Raw genomic sequence first — 21,514 nt, 5'->3', positions numbered from 1 at the left:
TGGCAAGCAGCCCTGTAGTTTTCAGCAAAGTCTACCAGCAGCACTACAGTGTCCTTGTCTGTTTTTTTTTTTTTGTTTTTTTTTGCTATACTTTGGCCTGGAAAAATTTACTTTGTTTTCGCTTCACAAAATGGTGATGCGGAAATATTGTAGCAGCTGTCTTCAGAAAATCAAGTACATCACCTGGTGTGCCACTCTTCTGGACCTTATTCGGCAGTCCTCCTGTTGCTTCCCATGTGTACCAGGTCACCTTAATTTGTTTGTCTTCCTCTGGGATGTTACTAAAGACATGCATTTCCAAGAGCTTGCCACTCCTGCATTCAGCACACGGGCCAAACATGCAGTGGGGACCGTCTTTATTTCAGGCCACAGCTTCAACAAAATCCAGTGTCCATGGATAACTTAAGATTTTCATGATAGTGGCAAAGAAACGCAAGAAAAGTATGTAGAGTTTGTCTGGCTTCCATCTCCATTACCCTCTAAATTACAGAGAGTTTTACAGTCTTGTACATTATCATAACCCTGTTTGGTTTCTGAACAGACATCTTACCTTGATAAACTGATACCAGAGTTCTTTCACACGTTCACTGTTTCTCTCAAAGGGTTCAGTGCACAACTGTCTGCCAGCTCTCTGTCACGAATTTCACAGTTTTATTGCATTTTTTTTATTGCAATTACCATGTCAACAATGGCAATTTCCAGCACATCTGAAAAGATTCAGGGCCGTTTAATTGTGTTGTCTGCTTCTCTGTAATGTATATTCTTTGAGTGTCTGTTTGAGACTGACATCTAGTGGACGTTTTATTATCTTTTGCACACTTCACTCAAACACAGAACCAGGAAACACGAGTTCAGGGAAAGTGAAACTGAAGTATAGTTGAGCTGTTGTGTGTTTGTGTCTCTGTATTCATGCAGTAAAATGGCAGAAGCCAGATTTTCTCAGGATGAGTTCCTGTGTTCAGTGTGTCTGGATCTCCTAAAGGATCCAGTGGCCATTCCCTGTGGACACAGTTACTGTAAGATCTGTATTACAGACTGCTGGGATCAGGAGGATGAGAAGAGAGTCTACAGCTGTCCTCAGTGCAGACAGACCTTCAGGCCAAGACCTGCTTTAGCTAAAAACACCATTCTGGCTGAAGTGGTGGAGAAACTGAAGAAGACTAAACTTGCTGCTGACTGTTACGCTGGAGCTGGAGATGTGCAGTGTGACGTCTGTACTGGAAGAAAACACAAAGCCGTCAAGTCCTGTCTGGTGTGTCTGAACTCTTACTGTCAGAATCACCTTGAACAACATGAGAGTTGGTTTAAAGGAAAGAGACACAATCTGACTGATGCCACTGGACGACTGCAGGAGATGATCTGCCAGAAACACGACAAGCTCCTCGAGGTTTTCTGCCGCACTGATCAGAAGTGTATATGTGTGCTGTGTGTGATGGATGAACATAAAAACCACGACACTGTATCAGCTGCAGCACAGAGGACAGAGAATCAGGTATGAACTTACAACTACTGATGAAATAATGTAGACATACTTATCAATGATGAAAAGTGTTCATTGACTACCTTTGTTTCCATGACTAATGTATGTTTACACAACAGTGTTTTCAACTGAGAAAAAACGAATGCGTTTTGGTTGTTCATTTTCAAGACAACAGTGTTTTGGGTGGCTGAAACCAAGCTTTTGAAAACTGGTTTCAAAGTCAAGGTTTTGAAAAGCGATGCTTTTACCGTCTCCATGTAATCAACAAAAACATAAATTGTGTTTTTCGTTAAGTGACATCGCCAACTAATGGCCTTGCAACATAATACAGACTTTTTAGTCATTTTCACTGATCCATGTGAACGGGGATCATTTTGACAACATTGTTGTCTGTTTTTAGTACATCGCTGTTGTGTAAACATGCCCTAAGACAAGACGATGAGACCAACATCATTAAACTATAAATATGATTATATCAACATGCAATTTCATTGACGAAAAAAGAGACTAAAATGTATTTAAAAAATATGAATGTTCACGCATATCTGCTGTGCGAGCGAAACACGCAGCGTTGATTCGATGCACAGCGGCTTGTCGAGTTCTTGTGCTTGAATGGACAAATTCACGCAGTATTATGTCAAAATGCCCATATCTGCAAGTATCCTTGTGACATATAGTTGATTATGTCTTAAGTGAACGTAAACGGTTGAAACAGAAAATGCGTGTGTAATAATATGTTGGATGCGTGCAGCTCTTAAAGTGACAGCAAAATATACTAGACAAAAATCATTAGCGTTGATCTCTGCTAAATATTCACTATGCTATTAATGAAAGATAAAATATACAAGCAATAAAATGAACAGTGAAAGTAAAAGAAACTCCTACAATACATTTTAACAGCCACAATTAGACGTGAAAATAACTGAAGGAAATGTTTGCTAAATGAATTAAGGCAACTCATTTGATTCAAATTATTTTGGTTTCTCAACACAATATTAAATTTTTTTTTTTTTACAAATGTAATGAATATACAGCTATCGGTACTTGGTATCAGCAAGTACTAGAAATGAAAGTATCGGTATCGGACTCGTTCTGGAAAAAGTGCTATCGGTGCATCCCTAGTTTGAGCCTTTGAACATTTCCATACTAGATCTCACATCAATATTTGCTTCATATCAGCTGTTCACATGATGATTTTGTGGTAGTGTTACTGTCACTGTCATTGGTTTGTCCTTTTTTTTTAAACTTTATTTTTAAAGGTTTTACTTTTTTTTTTTTATTTTTTTTATTTTTTTTTTTTTACATTTAAACCAAAATGAACTTAAAGTAACAAAACAGATAGACCGACCAAAGAAGAAATTAATCACTATAATGTGAAGCCACAATAAAATGAATCATGTTCCCCAGACACATATTAAGTAGAATAATTATATATATTTTATACTATAAATGGCATCTATTTATCAAAGAAAGTTTTCCATTTCTTCCAGTAACTTTCCCCTTTTTCCGAAGCATGCCTTAAGAAAAAGGTCAGTTTCTCCATGTTGTATATTTCGTTTGTAATTTCTATCCACTGTGATGAAGTAGGAGGGTCTGTGTTTAGCCATTTACGTGTAATGGCCTTCTTGCTTGATGCTTGTAAGATTTGTAGCAGATATCTGTCTTCCTTTCTTGTCCCATTTGGTATATTTCCAAGGTAAAACACAGAAAAAGTCTCATCTAGTTGTAATCCCAATATCATTTTTATATATCTAATAATATCTGTCCAGTAAGGGGCGATGTGAAAATGCCCTGCTGATTTCTGTCCACAGTTCCTCCAGCAATTACCGTGTTCAGAATTTTTAGTATGTTGTTCTTTGATCTTTGGAGTAATGAAGTACCTTAATGTATTTTTCCAAGTAAATTCTCTCCATAAGTCAGAGCTGGAAGTAGTAGCAATGATTTCACATATATTTAGCCAATCGTCAGTTTTATTCATTCCAATCTCATTTTCCCATCTTTGTTTAATATACATAGTGGAGAGCTTTTTCCCAGATTGTAAAAGAGAATATACTGCTATTCCAATTACATTTTAAATGTTTTTGTATCTGTTTGTTTGGTTTATAGTTAAATGTTAAAATTTGAGTTTTATGACAGTTTAATTTGTATCCCAAATAAGAGCCATATTTTTTAAGTAGGGATATTAATGTTGTCAAACTAATATCAGGTTTGATGAGAGTCATCAAAATGTCGTCTGCATACAAATTTTGTATTCTGTATTGTATACAGTGACTCCTATAATATTTTCTGATTCTCTGATGGCTTGTGCCAATGGTTCAATAAAAAATACAAATAGCGTTGCGCTCATCGCACATCCTTGTCTACAGCCTCGTTTTAGGGAAACACCATCTGATAAATCTCCATTAATTTTAATTCTTGCTGTAGGTGAATTATATAGGGATTTTAGGCAACTGATAACCTGACAATTAAAACCGAATCGTTTTAGAGACATATAGAAACTCCCATCTCACAGAATCAAATGCCTTTTCTGCATCAAGGCTGAGGACGACAGATTCTGTTGGCTTCATATGATTTATGATTTTTAAACGCTCTTCGTATGTTGTCATGCGTTGTTCTATTTTGAACAAATCCTGTCTGATCTGTATCTATCAAATCTGGCAATATGTTTTCAAATCGTTTGGCCAGTATTGTGGTAAATATTCTATAATCTATGTTCAATACTGATACAGGTCTATAAGAGCTACATTCAGTTGCATCCTTCCCTGGTTTAAGTATTACAGAGATAAGGGCTTGATTCCAAGATATTGGTATTTCTCCGCCTTCTCATTGGTTTGTCCTTTAGCACCAGCTGAAGGAGACGCAGAGGTTGTTCCAGCAGAGGATCCAGCAGAGAGAGAAAGATCTTCAGCAGCTGAGAGAGGCTGTGGCGTCTCATAAGGTGAGTCTGCCGAAGAAGAGAAGTTTGAGATGTCTCAGTCAGGACTCACCAGGGGCGGTTCTAGAGGCGGGGCCACAGGGGCCCTGGCCCCTGCTGAAATCTGATTGGCCCCTGATTGGCCCTCGTTCCTAGGGGTGGGGGAAAAAAATCGATTCTTAGATGCATCGCGATGCGGACGTGGACGATTCTGAATCGATTCACAAATGTCAAAAATCGATTTTCTAAAAAAAATATATAATTTTTTTTCCTAATAATGTAATATTGACGGAACACAAAAGTCTGAACTCTAAAGCGGACGTGCAGTGCGCGGACAGTCTGTGGCGTGCACATAACAGAGACGCGCACATAACAGACGCATGATGGCTGAGCGCCAAATTCGAACGGCACCCTCTTCGTTAAAAGCTAACATATGGAAAATTGCCAATTTCATTGTTACCTATTTAGTATTTTTTGTATTAGAGCTGCTTTCTGTATTGTTTAGTTTTCACATCAATATACTGTAAACCGATCTATTATACTGCCCTGCAATATGTGCAATGCCAGTCACAAAAATTACATTTTGACTGTGCTCTCTGCAGATGTTCATTCACTTTTTTTGTATAAGCTGTTTTTCATTGTGGTATACAGCAAACATTTCAAGTCATAACTCTTTATTATTTAGTTGTGTATAAGAGCGGCTTTGTATGTTACTAATTATTCCGAATATGCGTAAGCATATGTTTGAATGAGAGCTGCTGGTTCATAATTCTATATTTTTTAACGAAAACTGTTTGTGAATTTGCTACAGCAAAATGTTTTTTGTTTGTTTTTTTGTCTGAAGGATTATATTGCTCATTGGAAATAGCAGGAGGATGTTGGTTAGAAGTCTATTATTAAATGCTAGAGATTCAGAATATGCTGAAGTTTGTATTCATTTACTACAAGTATGCTGCTAGTACAGGCACACATTTATTTTCCTGTTGGTTCTTTGCAATGTTGGGACAAATGCTGGCAAATGTATCCTTACAGTTGACTTGCCAAATCACTTCCATTTGTTTTATTAATAAAATTAATATAGGAAGTATTGGAAGTAAGTTCGTTATGGGTCATCATAAATACTTTGCTTTAAAAGTACCAAGTAATAAAAAGAAATAATCGATAATCGTTACCCTCTGAATCGTAATCGAATCGTGAGGTGCCTAGACTAGAGATTCCCACCCATCAATCGTCGACGAGAAGAGCAACTGGAGAATTCTTCACAACGATCACAGATGCAATTCCACCCCCAAACAATTAACAATAATTTACTGTTTATAAGCGACGACATGATTATTAAACTTAAAAGGTGGAATTCAGAAAGAAGTGCATTGTGTCCTTTATGCACAGTATAAATAAATGAAAAAAATCATTAAGAACTTTACTGGCTCATAATTTTTTATTAGAGCGTTTGAAAAAGGAATGACTGCCGAAATGTATTTGCACCATACTGAATAAATAATTTTGTGTGCTTGAATGTACCCTGTATTTGGCCCCTGAATGTAACGTGGCCCCTTAATGGCCCCTGTTACAGAAAAATCCTAGAACCGCCACTGGGACTCACTGAAGCCACTGTGTGATTGTGATGTGTGTCCTAACAGCGTTCTGCACAGACAGCAGTGGAGGACAGTGAGAGGATCTTCACTGAGCTCATCCGCTCCATTGAGAGAAGCCGCTCTGAGGCGACACAGCGGATCAGAGATCAGGAAAAGACTGCAGTGAGTCGAGCTGAAGGACGACTGGAGCTACTGGAGCAGGAGATCAATGATCTGAGGAGGAGAGACGCTGAGCTGGAGCAGCTTTCACACACACAGGATCACATCCATTTCCTGCAGGTAACAGAGATCTAGAAGAACAGGGTCATAGTGCAGCAGTTTTCAAACCCTGGGTCTTAAAAAATGGGTCGCCAGGATGATTTAACACTAGAACTACCGGAATTCCATAACTACTAGAACGACCATAGCGGTCATTCTGACCGTTCATATTTTGACGTTCATATGGCCGTATTGAACGTCATTTTCGTCATGTAATATCTATTGTACATGTTAACCTTCTCTTTTCCAATGAAGCTTTTAATTCCTGTCGTCATAGCCCTTGAAACAAGCACAAAAGAAAGATTGCCCCGACAGGTGGTGTCTCTATTTGAGGAACATTTTGCATCAAAATAATATTTTTTTTCACCGCACTCACCACGTGAATAGACACGCACAAAAGTTAGGAAACGTCAAAGCTTCATACAGTTAGTACAGCCCTGTTTGTAAATAAGTTCAATAATCAATACAAAATCTAAAAATAAATAGATCTACAATGATAGGTAATGATAAACAGGACACACAATTTTAATTCAAATGAATGCGAGAATGCAAAGCACACACGCAAACAGGCTAAGAAAAAAACATGAACATTAGCTAAACAAGAAAACGAACTGCTTCAGAACGATTAGTTTCAGTGAACAAAAAATATTGACGAACAAAATCAGGTTAACTGCCCATTTGAACGGCGCAAACATACCGCATCATTGACGCTTACGCACATTCCACACAGGTAAACACCGCCTTTCGCGTGCAGCTCCCACACACGTTGTGACATTTGATACATCTCCTTGGTTTTATTTTGTTTGCAGTTCCTCCAGTTGTATGGCTTTTGATTCCATGTGGTCGGAGCGAAGTTCGCTCGCCAGTCGTGTGATGAAGTCCCTCTGCGAAACTCGCAATGTAGCGGACTTTTGATATCTATAACGCGTGCGGTCAAAATGACCGTTATGGTAGTTCTAGGTAGAAATAGTCAGAACTGTTGTGTGTTTTATGATTTTAATAAAATAACCGTGTCAGAATAAAATATACACATATTTAGGAAAAGTCAGAGTCCTACAGCCACATTTATTTTATTTTAACAAAGTTATTACATTGTAAAATTTAAAAACGGTCAAAATGACCGCCTTGGGAGTTCTAGTGTTAAGGAAACTATAAAGAAATTAAAAAACAAAATTTGTTTTTATAAAATCATAGTCTATAGGCCTATATAAAAGAAACACGCGAAATATGGCTATTTAAACAATTAATAGATTAATAAAATGAAAGAAAAAACTGACAGCATGCTGCTGAGTTTGGTTCATTTTTGTGAGGCGCGGCGCCTCACAAACAAGTTGACGGAAAGGAAACCGAGACGGCAGTTTGTTTGTTTTCTTTATTTTACAAAATCACAATGTTGTGTTGTATTGCGAGTGTACACAAATATAAATAAATACTTTGCAGTTTCGAATGATGCCCTGTATGAACAAAATAACGGAGTATATTTTTATGATTCCATCGCGCCGGCGCCTCACACACACACAACATATTCCAGCATTGCAATCTTGACATCGCAGCCGGTTCATTATCAAAATAAAATAGTCAACCTAACATAAAAATTACACTGCTCAGTAGCCTACAATTACATAGTCAGTAGCCTACAATTCGTGCCATTCAGCGTAAGCACCGCTCCACTGTGCTGTTTCCAAGCACATTTTTGCACATGTGAAGAGGTTTTTTTTTTTTTTTTTTTTTTTGAAGAGGGATCGATATTGGAACGTGAGTGAAGAACAAAGAAGCCCACGGGCGTAATTTCCTATGGGGACAGGGGGGACATGCCCCCCCCCCAATTTTCAAAATCCCAAATCCCGTTTGCTATTTATTTATATAGTGTGCACGCAATGTTCCTGGATGTGGACGCGCGCATCGGCATAGGCTCGGTCCTGCTCCTCCGTGGTATCGCGGTTGTGGTACAGGCGATGAAACGGCAGAAACAACAACAGGTGACTTTAAGCTATCGTTATATGATCCCGCTCTTATTCATGCAAATGCTTTTTAACCCACAGAGCGCGCCAGTATCAAGTTCTCTTTCGCGCTAGAACTAACAACACACATGTATGCCAAAATGTCCGTTTTGTCGAGTATCCTCACAAGAACAGTCTTAAATTAGTTAAATAAAATCTTAAATGAAAGTAAAGAGTAGTGAGAGAATAGGATGCGTGCAGGCGCGCTGGAAGCTGTTTCATGTGAGGGGGGCGGAGGGCTGGGTTGGGAAATATGTGACGTCATTATGTTGTAGCTGACGACAAGACATGAAATTTCTCTGTACTGTATATGTGTTGTAGCTATTAAAGAAAACATTTAGTTTCATATTTATCTTTAAATATTATAGGCTAATGTTATTTTTTTTTATTTAATCAATGTTGTTTATGAAAGTGAGCATATGCAGCATGAGAAAGATAAAGATACATCATGAGATGTGCAATATGACTGGAGACATGGAGTGGGTATGTCATGATTTTGACCACTTCATTGAGTTATGTTTTGTAGAAAGACTATTTTTAAAAGATTTTTGTTTTGTATAAATTGTATCTTAATTTTGATCAATGTTTTATCAACCAATTGCCTGTATTTAATAAATAAGAAGATATAAAAAAATATATATAGCAGACAATGTAATAAGGCGCCGGCACAATCACTTGCATTGCACGTGAACTGGAGGTCGCAGAAACTCAACTTGTGCCTCACAGATTTGAGAAATATAGGTTATCTATTATAGAAAGCTTTAAATGTCTACTTTTAAACGAAACTAGTCAAAACAAAAAGAAATAGGCTACTCTCTGATTATGTAATCCATGAATGTGCATTTCTCATGCATTTCTCTCTGGCGTTCATGGCGAGTCCGCATCGCCAACTTCATCTTTGCAGCGACACAGAAAACACCAGTTTATTAATAAACAATTAAATGTCTCCTTGCTATTTTTGACACATTCATACTTTTCCGGTTCTTTGTGGCAAGCTTTATGCGTGCGGCCGTGCGCTTGAGTGCGGCTATATTATGGACACGCTCATTATCCTGTATTATCCTGCCTATTTAAGTAATAAAATTAATATAAAGGGGCGATTTGTCCACTAATGGCTTAATTGAACAACTACTAGTCGACTAGGAAAAAACTTTAGTCGGAGGCAGCCCTTATTCCACATATTTTCGAACCAGCAGCAGGCCACTCTGGGTTGAGCGAGCGACCCTGAGCGGAATGAGCGAGGGAATATTCAGGAATGCGCTCTCCACTCACGTGCTCTGATCGGAACAAAGCATGACAAATTCAAACTATTTCATTTTCTCCGTAGCTTGAACACTCACTACATTAGGCATAAGAGAGTTAGTTAACGCTGTCCATTTATTTTTATTTCACGTTTTTAAAGTACAATATTATGTTAGTTCACAGCCCCCCACTAGGGGGTGCTGATGATATGACGAGGGGGCTGCTTCCTGCGCTACTGGATGCGTGAGATCGTCAGCAGCGGCTGGTCCTAAAGTGGCAGCAGCTAATTCTCTCTGTCAGTAAAGTTAACCAAAGGACAAAGAAAACAGAGAAAATTACTAACTGCTCTTAGAAGCCTATAATAAATAATAGTTTAGCATCCAAATAAATCGCGAATATGGAAACAATTTATTTGAATGAGAGAGTTATGTGAGCCCAACGCCGCTTACTTTCACTTTCGCTTAAAATTTTGTTTTGGCTTGTTTATAGATATTTTTTCCATTCTTGTTCTGTTCTGAATATCATTAAATTTAAAGGATTTGTTGTGGAATATTTTTTGTGTATTTTTTAAGCATACAGCAAACGATAGTAGGCTATTAATTGGTTAAAATTCTTACAATGGTTAATGGTTAACCGGTTAATTAGCATCCCTGTAGTTTTAGCTAGATCAAAAGAGTGCAGAATCAACTTTGCGTTGCGATCGCGTCACGGATAAGCCACTGCACGTGCATCATCAAAAGCGGTTGTTAAGAATAGTGCTGAGCTGAATTTTTGTGCCAGCTGTGCACAACAGAGCACTTTTAAATGAGAATAAAGTCTAATGCGCCTTTAGCCACATTGTATTCTGTATGCTTGGCTTAAGAATAGGCCTATATAGGCCTATGGGTCACGTCAAAAAAAAAAAAAAAAAAAAAGGGTCGCTCTTGAAAAAGTTTGAAACCTACTGTCATAGTGGACTTGCGCAAGAAACTCACTGAGAAACATTTCATGAGAGCAGAATGAGCCGTTGACTGAAGTGTTGATGATGAAGATGTTTTGAGCTTCCGGATAACAACAGGTCAAAACTTCACTAATATTTAAACTTTTTCTTTTTTTTACAACAGTGTGAAACTTGATGGTACCATTCGAAACACTTTTTTTTTTTTCTTTTTTTTTTCACAATGCTGAATTTTGGTTGCAATTAGATAATATAAACATAGGTTTTAAAATATATAAATTCTGTCAGTAATTACTCACCCTCATGTTGTTCCAACCCCGTAAGACCTTCGTTCATCTTCGGAGCACAAATTAAGATATTTTTGATTAAATCTGAGAGCTGGATCACTCCTCCATAGGCTTCTAAGACACTATAACTTGCTGGCCCAGAAAATGTATTAAAGAGATCGTTAATATAGTCCAAGTGACTCCAGTGGCTCAATCTTAAGTTTATAAAGCGACGAGAATACTTTTTGTGCGAAAAAAAACAAACAAAAATAACGACTTTATTCCACTATTCATTTCCTTCTCTCTGGGCCTCGAGTTAGTTCACGTAGTATAACCGCGCAGCGCTTCTGTGTTGTACGTCACACGCATCACACTCATGACCAGCGTTGGCCAATAGTGAGCCTATGTGTGACGTACAGCACAGAAGTGCTGCGCAGTTATACTACGTGAACTAACTTAGAAGCCTATGGAGGAGTGATCCAGCTCTCAGATTTAATAAAAAATATTGATTAATATTCAATATATTAATACCCCCCCCCCCCCCTCCCCCCAAAAAAACATGAAAACAAAACCAGACCAAAACATTTGTGAGACATTTTATGCAAGGGATAATGTACATCCAGCCGGTTGTTATCTCAGAATAAACCCCCGACAGGGTGATGAGGATCCCGACGAGAAGCAGAGGTAAATTATCCCACTTATTACACGGCTACAATTCAATTCAATTCAATTCAATTCAATTCAATAAATTTTATTGCCATGTCAACAAGTTGATAGGAATTATAGGATGTAAATAACCTAAAAGACAAACATCATAAGAACAAAAAAACAGACAATGTTCACCAACAATACCCAGCAAACAGTAGGACATTAGACCAAAACCCCGCAAAAAAAAGACAATACCCCTCGGCAGAGAAAGTGCATAGTGCATACAGTTGATAAAGTGCTGCTAGCAGTCAGTGCAAGTTCAGATGTCTGATAGCCAGAGGGTAAGTGCTGTCTCTGAATCGTGATGTGGAAGTCTTAATGTTCCTATATCTTCTTCCTGATGGAAGGAGATTAAAGAGATGGTGAGCAGGGTGAGAGTGGTCCGCTATGATGTTTTTAGCCTTTCTGATTATTCTGGTGGAGAAAAGTGAAGTTAGTGAAGGGAGACTACAGCCTATAATTTTTTATGCTCTGCGTACTACTCTTTCCAGTAGTGAGTAGTTTTTGTCCTGAGCGGTTGTGTGACCGAACCAGACAAGCATGGAAAAAGTGAGCACGCTTTCAATAGTTGACCTATTCACGAGTTCACATGTTAATGAAATCTGATGTAATATTAAAATGCGTATTTGGCTTGCTGTCCGGGGGAGGGCTCCGAGCTCAGAATTCAGCCCGACCCGAGAGTACTCCCCCCTATAAATGTATAGATCATAGGTATCTATGAGCAGACCCAGCCGAATGTGAGGTGATGGGGTGGTGGCGGGATGCTGAGAAATTAGTCATGAGACAGGAGGTAAGGGAAGGCTTTATTTATACTGGCTATTTCTTGTGCTGATTGGATGATTACCTGAACATGCTCCTCCCGAACTTTGTTACATAAAACTTCATTAAAAGTGGGTCATGGCAACTCGGCTGACTCTAAACTTTTTGAGCTGCTGCAGAAAGTGGAGTCGCTGGTGAGTTTTACTGATCTTAAAATTAGTGTTGAGCTCCCATGATAAGGATTCCTGGATTGTGGTCCCAAGGAACTGGAAGGAAGTGACCCTCTCCACCTCCACCCCATTAATGGAGAGCGTAGGGAGGGGACTAGGGGTCCTTCTAAAATCCACAACCAGTTCCTTGGTTTTTGAGATGTTAAGAATCAAGTTAAAGCTTTCGCACCATTTCACCAGCCCCTCCACTTCTCTGCGGTAGTCAGACTCATCTCCGTTAGTAATAAGACCAACTACAGAGGTATCGTCAGCAAACTTAAACAACAAAACTGAACTGGTGTGTGATTGACAGAATTGTGTGTATAAAGAGTACAGAAGTGGGGAAAGGACGCAGCCCTGAGGGGCGCCAGTGTTCAAAAACTTTGACTGTGAGACGTAATCACCCATTTTAACCACCTGCTTCCTATCGCATAGAAAGTTGAAAATCCATTTGCAAAGTGATGTTCTAACACCTAGCTCCTGTAAAGTGTTGATCAGCTTCACAGGAATGATGGTGTTGAACGCAGAGCTAAAGTCCACAAAGAGGACATGTACATATGTCGATTTTAACTCTAGATGTTGAAGAATAGAATGCAAAGAGAGTGAAACTGCATCATCAACACTCCTATTTGCTCTAAATGCAAATTGGTGGGGGTCAAGTGAAATACTGGACAGGTGTTTACATATCAAACGCTCAAACACTTTCATAATGACAGAAGTTAAGGCCACAGGCCTATAATCATTAAGACACGAGATTCTATTTTTCTTTGGAACTGGAATGATCACAGCAGATTTAAAACAAGCAGGCACAATACCAAGTTGGAGAGACCAGTTAAAGATGAAAGTGAGGACAGATGTTAATTGATCAGCATAGTGTCTTAAAGTGGCACACTTGCCACAAGTAAATAATTAGATGCGAAATATTGACTTGAGTTGAAATATTTGATTAGCTCTACCTTAAAGCATCCGTTGAAGAAAAACAGTTCACAACAAACGGCTTTGAACCTTTTGAGTTTAGACAAGACAGACCATTAAGGCATAATGTACAGTTGTATCACTAAAAATAATAAACAATTGGACACGAAATATTGATGCAAAAGATTTGTAACAATTTAAACTTTCAGCAAAAACAGTTCCTCAAAGCAGCTTAAGCCAAGACACGAAGTTCAAAATAGATAAACATGCAGTATGATTTAATCATTTGTAAGAGATACAGTATTATCTGTTATGCAGGCTATTATTAATTAGGCATATTGACACTCACTGAGTCGTTGTGAATGTGATGCCGGTGGGGATGTTGAAGTTGATGTTTTTAGTTTGTTCAGCCAAAGCATCTCCTTGTGTGGACTTTTCTTTGGTTGCTCCTAAAACACAATTATTAGAATTATTATAAATATGTTTGCGGTTGAATTTCATGCTAAGGTTATATATATCTGAAAGTGGGCACTGCTGTCAGGATTTGATGTGAGTTTCACGAGTTCACACTTACATATAATTTGAAGGGGTAAAGTTTAATGCGTATTTGGCGTGCTGTCCGGAGGGAGGGCTCCGAGCTCGGAGTTTGGCCTGAACCCAAAGTACTCCCCTCGTATGTAAGTGTTTAGGACTAGAAGCGTGGAGAAGGGGAGGTGGAGGGATGCTGCAAAACTGTCAATGGAATGAGGTGAGACTGCTGAGTATATATACACCTCTTACCATTGATTGCTGAGTGCTCTCCACTTGTGTTAATTATCTGAATGTGCTCCTCCCGAACCTTGTTAATAAAACATCATTTCACGAGTTCACACTTACATATAATTTGAAGGGGTAAAGTTTAATGCGTATTTGGCGTGCTGTCCGGAGGGAGGGCACCGAGCTCGGAGTTCGGCCCGAACCCAGAGTACTCCCCCCCCCCCAAAGGCTAAAGCAGAGGACAGCCGCCGGACTAAAGACCCCCCAAATGAGTGCCGAGTTTGGCGGGCTGGCATCTCGAGGGGCCTGGATGCTTGACCGGGGAGGCCCGTAATGGTGGCTCACTGCCTGGACTGACGGCCCCTGTTGGTCTGCGAACGGGGAGCGGTTGTAGTTTAACAATGGCCGATCGGGAGAATTTGCGCTTTCCGCTAAGCCCAACTGCTCGCTGGACGGAGAGAGGAAACGGAAAGGAGGAAAAATGAGTGCTTGCCCGGGAGATTTTCTCACACTGCATCCGCTGTGAGACCAAATGCTCGCAGGATGAAAGAGAAAACGTAAGTGCTATACCCGGAACGTTCTCACTCCGTCCACTGGGAGACCAATGCTCGCTGAATGAAAGAGAAAACATAAGTGCTCTACCGGGAAAGTTCTCGCTCCGTCGGCTGGGAGACCAATGCTCGCTGGATAGAAAGAGGAAACTGAAAGAGGAAAAATGAGTGCTTGCCCAGGAGATTTTCTCACACTGCATCCGCTGTGAGACCAAATGCTCGCTGGATGAAAGAGAAAACGTAAGTGCTCTACTGGGAAAGTTCTCACTCCGTCCGCTGTGAGACCAATGCTCGCTGGACGGAAAGAGGAAGCGGAAACAAAGAGTGCTTGCCCGGGAGATTTTCTCACACTGCATTCGCTGTGAGACCAAATGCTCGCTGGATGAAAGAGAAAACGTAAGTGCTCTACTGGGGAAGTTCTCGCTCTGTCCGCTGTGAGACCAATGCTCGCTGGACAGAAAGAGGAGACAGGAAAGTGGAGAAAGAGGAGATTGAGTGCTCTACTTTTTTTTTTTTTTTTTTTTTTTACTCTGAGGGTTTGGTGAGCTTTTTTTAATGTGGAACCGGTTGGTCCTGATATAGCTTTGGAAAGCATCGGAGGACCATCTCCCAAGGGCTTGAATCTGCTGTTGGGAGAGGCCTTTTTGGGCTGCTGAAGTTGCTGCCCCGATGCGGAATGAGTGACTTGAAAAATTCTTTGCTGGAATGCCTGACTGTTGGAGAACAGATTTGAGGTGTTTCTGGAACCAAAAACGTGTCACAGGTTTTTTGGATTCATCTAAAAACAGGGGTTCCAGAGGAGATTTCGCCTGAGAACTTCTCCATTGCAGATATGCCAGAATTGACTGGTATGGTTGGATTTGCGAAGCGAGGTTAAAAATGTAGATGAAATGACCTTTATTGGTTTGGTCAGTCTTACTTTGTTTGATCAAATATGAAATGGTTTCGCCATCTAGTACTGATAAGTCTGAGATGGTGGGATGGATTTTTGGGTCAAATTTGGAAGTGATGGCGAGTTCCGAGCATCTAAGAAAACCAAAAAAGGCTAGGATAAACATAGCGTCGAGTGTGCGAGCGGTATTGAGGGGCTGGTAGCCTGTGCGGAGGGCATGAATACATTTGGTGAGAATGTCTAGCGTTATGGGTTGCCTGGCGTCAGGGCGGGTGGGCTGGGATCTTTGAATCCCTTTAATCAGGAGGGAGGTTTGTGAATTGTTTATCTCCGTGGAAGGAGCGCCGTACATCAACTTATGGAAAAATTGGATGCCGCTTAAATAACCTTTAATGGACCTGACTTGTAGGCCCTTAATGATATTAAGGTAGGAGATAAAAGAGGTAATAGACAGAAGAGAAAAATCAGGGAAAGGCAAGTTATAAGAGACATGGAATGTTTTAAAACATCTCCAAGCAGTAACGTAGGATTGAAGGGTCCTGGGAGATACTGCTTGGAGGATAGTGTCGAGTGATGCGTCAAGCAGGGGTTTTAACGGGTGGGTTACGGGAATATTAGTTCTGAATACCGAGGAACTGGAGTTGGGAATTGATCCGCCTCTGGAGCCAGCATCCTGAATTTCTGAGAGGATCTGTGCGCGGATGTTTTGGGATACTGATGGTGGTTCCATGGCGACTGTGTTGCTGTGAACAGAGAATAAGGTGATTTTTGTTGTAACATAGAGCTGGGAAGGGTATAAGCCGGGTCTGCGAATGTCGGCAGCGGTCTCACGCTTGGATGACCTGCTGTGGCTTGAAAAGGAAAGTTAGTTGCAGGATATAAAGGAATTAAAGGATTATGTGATGAAATATGGGCTTGAGCTGCAAGCGGAGGCGGACCCGTGCTTGTTTGAGCTACTGGAGCTGCAGGCCACTGAAAGTGGGCGGGGTTGTAACCTGTTGGGTGAGACTGTTGAGATGGTTGGGCCTGTGCTGCTAGCGGTGATCGCCTCGTGCTAGTGTCTGCGACAGGAGCTGGAGGCCACTGAAAAGGAAAAGGGTTATAAACAGCGGGAGTAAAAAACTGAGTGGTTGTGGGGAGGCCGCTGGGCCCGGCTATATGCTGCGCTGTGGCAGCAGAAGCCGTGGTGGAGGGCTGGGCCTCATCGAGAGGTGGGAGTGCCATGGTGGAATCTAGTGCGCGGCCCAGGCTCGCTGAAGGCCTGTTGCTGCGTCTTGATGGACGAAGCAATCCGGATCCTGTGCGGGAAGACGACAGTGGTGACTGGGCAGGCGACTTTTGGGCCCTGCGGGCTTTGCTCTGCCTGTGGGTCGTCTTGGGCGTTGACTGTAAGGAAACGTACAGATCATACAGCTCCGCCTTGGTCATTTTTCGCGAAACCTGTATGTCTGAATTCCCCAGTGCTTGTTTTTAATCCAGCTACGGTCCATTTCCCGATAGGTGGGATCGTCGGGACGGCCGAGCGGTAGGAGGAAGCCGGGGAAGAAGAAGGGTGTCTTGCCGGGGACAGCGAAGACTGGTCTTGGCGTCTTGTTGAGCGCCGGGCTGCTCGGGCCGGTGTACGGCCGCGAGGAGAAGCCGGGGGCTCGAGTGCGGCGACCGGCGTAGGAGGGATGACCGTGGGAACGGCGAAGTGCGAAGGTGCATCCCTGGTGACGTTTACGTCTTCGTCGGAAGAGGAGTTTGTTTGAGACATGCTGTAAAACCGTCAATGGAATGAGGTGAGACTGCTGAGTATATATACACCTCTTACCATTGATTGCTGAGTGCTCTCCACTTGTGTTAATTATCTGAATGTGCTCCTCCCGAACCTTGTTAATAAAACATCATTTATTGCTCCACTTCTCGCTGTCTGCTGTGGTCAGAGTCCAGTAGCTCTTTAGACTACCCTCACATCTATGTCCTGTCTTGGTCATAATCTTAATTATTATAAATATAAATTAGAATCTGTCTGGTTTCCAGTCCGGCGCGTGAGAGGAGTTGCACAGCCGTGCTTCTCAAACTGTGGTTCGTGAATCGGCGTGAGAGTCCCGCTGCTTTATTAATTGTAGACATCATCGTGATAAGGTAGTTAAGTCCCATTGGTTCCCTAGAGTAGCAGACTGTTCTTTCATTCAGTACATCCTGGTTTTGTCGTAGTGGGAGATAAAAAGTAAAAAAATATGGAAATATAGCAATGCTGCGTTTTGAAACCACAAAACCTGACCACCAATCTACTCGTAGCCTTTGAACTGCTTTTCCAGAGCAAATCTACAAAAAAAATAAAAATAATAATAATAATAATAATTTACTAGACAGTTCACATATAGTGTGTGACATTATAATTTGTTGCTCTAATGTCATATAATGAATATGAAGAAAAATGTACCTGATGCTGTGAAAGAGCTAGATATATTTAAGTTACTAAAGATGTCAAGATCAACGAGCCGCTGAAATCTGACAGTAGTGCAGGTTATTGATGAAGTGTGGAGGTGATGAGCTTTGATTTCTGTTTTCTGTAGAGTTTCCAGTCTCTCTCAGCTCCTCCTGAATCTACAGACGTAAATGACAATCCCTTCAGTTCTCTCTCCTCTTTTGATGGCGTGAGAGAATCTGTCCGTCAGCTGAGAGACAAACTGGAGGATTTCTGCAAAGAGAAGAAGATCTCTGACAGAGGTAAAGTCCTGGAGATTCATCAGCTCTCAGAAATCATCCTCCATCATCTCATATCATGTAGAAGATCATATTAGAAATGTCTTAGGAACGGATGCAGGGATCATTTTCTCTCGACATAATCACACTCTTCATGTCTGTTGATTTCCACAGTCACTTTCACCAACATTGTTCCCAGAACCAGGAACGACTTCCTAAAATGTAAGTCACTAATAAAACAAGCAGAAAAACTCACTGAGTGTCTTCATGTTCTTCCTGTAGAAGGTGAAAGAAAACATGACAGAAGAGTTTTAGAGTTGATCATGTAAATGATGATTTGCACAGGATATCTGATAAACTGTACTGAGACACTACTGATATATTGAACATGAAGAGTTCAGCTATAATAAAAGATCAGACAGATTCATAATTCCTGATTCTGATGTGTTTTCTCTCCATCAGATTCTCATCAGTTCACTCTGGATCCGAACACAGTGAATAAATGCCTCCGCCTGTCTGAGGGGAACAGAGTGATTACTAACACTTACATAAATCAGCCGTATCCTGATCATCCAGACAGATTTGATGATGTGTGTCAGGTGTTGTGTAGAGAGAGTGTGTGTGGACGCTGTTACTGGGAGATTGAGTGGAGTGATGATGTGGAAATATCAGTGTCATATAAGAGCATCAGCAGGAAGGGATCAGGTATTGAGTGTGTGTTTGGATATAATGGTCAGTCCTGGAGTTTGTTCTGCTCTTCCTCCAGATACTCATTCAGACACAATAAGATAGTGACTAAACTCCCTGTAAAGGCCATCAACAGTAGAATAGGAGTGTATGTGGATCACAGTGCAGGAACTCTGTCCTTCTACAGCGTCTCTGACACAATGAGCCTCATCCACACAGTCCAGACCACATTCACTCAACCGCTCTATCCTGGGTTTATTGTTTATGATGATTCATCAGTGAAACTGTGTTGATGAATGAGAACAGACTGTAGAGAGATTCTACCCATAATGCTTTGAGCTGTATGATAAATCAGTAACAGTGAGATGTTATAGAGTCTCTTATTTTCCTCTTCATTTCATTAATTCTGCAGCTGATCTTCTGTCAGTGAAATAACATGTCAGAATAAATGTGTAATGAATCCTCATATAGACAGTCAGATCAGTGTGTTTGTGAGTCATGATGAGTGACAGTGTGTATTTTCTCAAACTTTGATTTTTTACAAATAAATAAATATTTTATTTATTTATTACACAGTCATTCAGTTCTTATTGTAGTGTTACATAAATCATTTTTATACGACTATCAAAATTACCTTTGAATTGACATGATCACACACAAGATTAATTAAAAATGTGTTATTCCATAAAATAAATTGTGTAAAATTGATAAATAAAAAGTCTAGTTATTAATAAATGTAAAATATATAAACCCAGATCATCTGATCATACTGTAAACCTTTGATCAGTGAAAGTATGAGCATAATTATTCTAATCCAGTTTACATTAAATAAACTCCTCCTGAACAGAACTGAATTTACAGACCTGAGTCTCTGACAAAACTGAGATGAGATAAATAAACAATAACAAGGATTGAGTCGAATCATCATCAGTTAAATCTAGATAACTCAGAAATATATGAATTTTGAAAGAAGGAAAACTGTAACCTGACCCATGTGATCTATACTATGACCTTTGACCTTCCTGAAAGATGAGCCAATCCCACTGGATTATGACCTCTGCCAGTGTTTCTTACTACATGTTAAAGAAACCTTCTGCACCTGAAAAACAGAATATGATTTCTGTCTCTGATCTGTTGTATTTGTCCTATTGTTTGTAATTTGCTTCCTTGTTCTTATTTTGTTCTTTGTTCTTGTTCTCTGCGTCCACTCCAGGGCTGGGGCCTGCTCTCCTACTCTCTGAAAAACACTGCAAACACACGTGCACACACTTCACTGCAGCCCCAAATGTGGAACACTGCACGCGGAAGAGACCGCCACCAAACAGAGAGAAAGGGCTCGTACGCACACAAATCACTGGTCACCCCAACTTCTGGAGGGGAAGTAAAACTACAATTTAGACACAAACGTATACACACACACACGTATCCTTATAAAAAAAATTCACTGCGATCTTGCATATTTATGAATGAACGGCTCGTTTTAAAATCTTCCCGGTCTACTGACAGTTGTTAAGACATCTGCTTTAAACATTACAGTCCTCATGATAACTTTTGTCAACTTTACATTAAGTAAATCCACTTCAAAAGCTAATTACTCCTGGACAGCAATGCCATAGAAATATACAGAGTGACCGCAAAAAACGGAAGTTCAAAGACAATATTCTAAAGATGGCGGCGCCCTCGTTTCTCTGGCGCATCAGGTTTATAGGTAAATACGTTTTTCTTCTTCTTTATCTTATTATTATTATTTACATTCGTACTGTTCGACCAGTGTTTTTGGGACAGGACAGTGTATTCACAGCTAAGTTAGTCCTTCAAGAAACAGGCAGCTTTGCATTCGAAACAATCAACTAGATTTGTTTAATTGTATTTACTTTTAGCAATTCTTTTGTAATAAATGCTTAAAGTGAGCTATTAAAACATGATATATGTTGAATTATGTTTTATGTTTAAGGTAAGTATAGGCACTAGTTTTATTTCCTGTCGCTGGTCTTTTTATTGTAGCTTATTGTAGCTCAATAACCATTTTATTTAAGGTTTCATGTATTTACTGTAGGCCGGTTTCAATTACGGCCTATTTCAAGCAGTAGGCTGTCGATAATGTCAAAAATGTTATGTACAGTCAAATGTCCCGTTGTTGTATACTGTTTAAATATCTTGCTTCTCAGTCTTTGGTTGTCATGAATACAAGAATCTTCTCACTCAAACATTATCCCATGGTTATATTTCTTAACAGATGGGGCCATCGTACGGCCGCAAGTTCATGACTGGCTATCTATCTTCACTGGGAGTGTGTGCAGGAGAGAGTCGAGTCGGAAAATTGCTGAGAGGAATTTGTCAGCCATACCATGAATTGCGACGGCAGGGAAGTTTTGCTACAATTGTGCTCTGTATTAAACAATAAGAATAAGCATGATAAAGTGGCATCACAATCACCCTCCTCTATTACTAGACAGAAAAAAATCTTGATTTCTTGAATACTTGTTATACAAATCATGGTCATGAGAGCCAAGTGTATATATGCATCTAGTTTTGTTTCCTTTCGTTACTTCCTTCACTATACAAACTGTGGCATACGTCCTAAACATTGTTTAAAACGTGTATTCCCCTGATTAATATTGATCCCGATGGCATAAACTTTGAAAATATAACTG

At 40.2% G+C, this 21,514-nt stretch overlaps 1 protein-coding gene across 1 annotated transcript; it reads left to right on the top strand.

Moving 5' to 3' along the window:
- Positions 1-847: 847 nt before the first annotated feature.
- Positions 848-19,762, top strand: LOC311289719 (tripartite motif-containing protein 16-like). The gene is made up of 6 exons (XM_084407950.1): positions 848-1,492; positions 4,323-4,418; positions 6,035-6,268; positions 18,044-18,197; positions 18,348-18,395; positions 18,636-19,762. Exons 1-6 carry the CDS (start codon positions 920-922, stop codon positions 19,151-19,153), a joined length of 1,623 nt encoding a protein of 540 aa, XP_084264076.1. The 5' UTR covers positions 848-919; the 3' UTR covers positions 19,154-19,762.
- Positions 19,763-21,514: the final 1,752 nt, after the last annotated feature.

The sequence above is a fragment of the Rutilus rutilus genome (genome assembly GCF_951802725.1).
Source record: "Rutilus rutilus genome assembly, chromosome: 4".
In the NCBI taxonomy this organism is placed as follows: Eukaryota; Metazoa; Chordata; class Actinopteri; order Cypriniformes; family Leuciscidae; genus Rutilus; species Rutilus rutilus.
The sequence above is the reverse complement of the archived record's forward strand: the minus strand, read 5'-3'. Positions and strand labels throughout refer to the sequence as shown.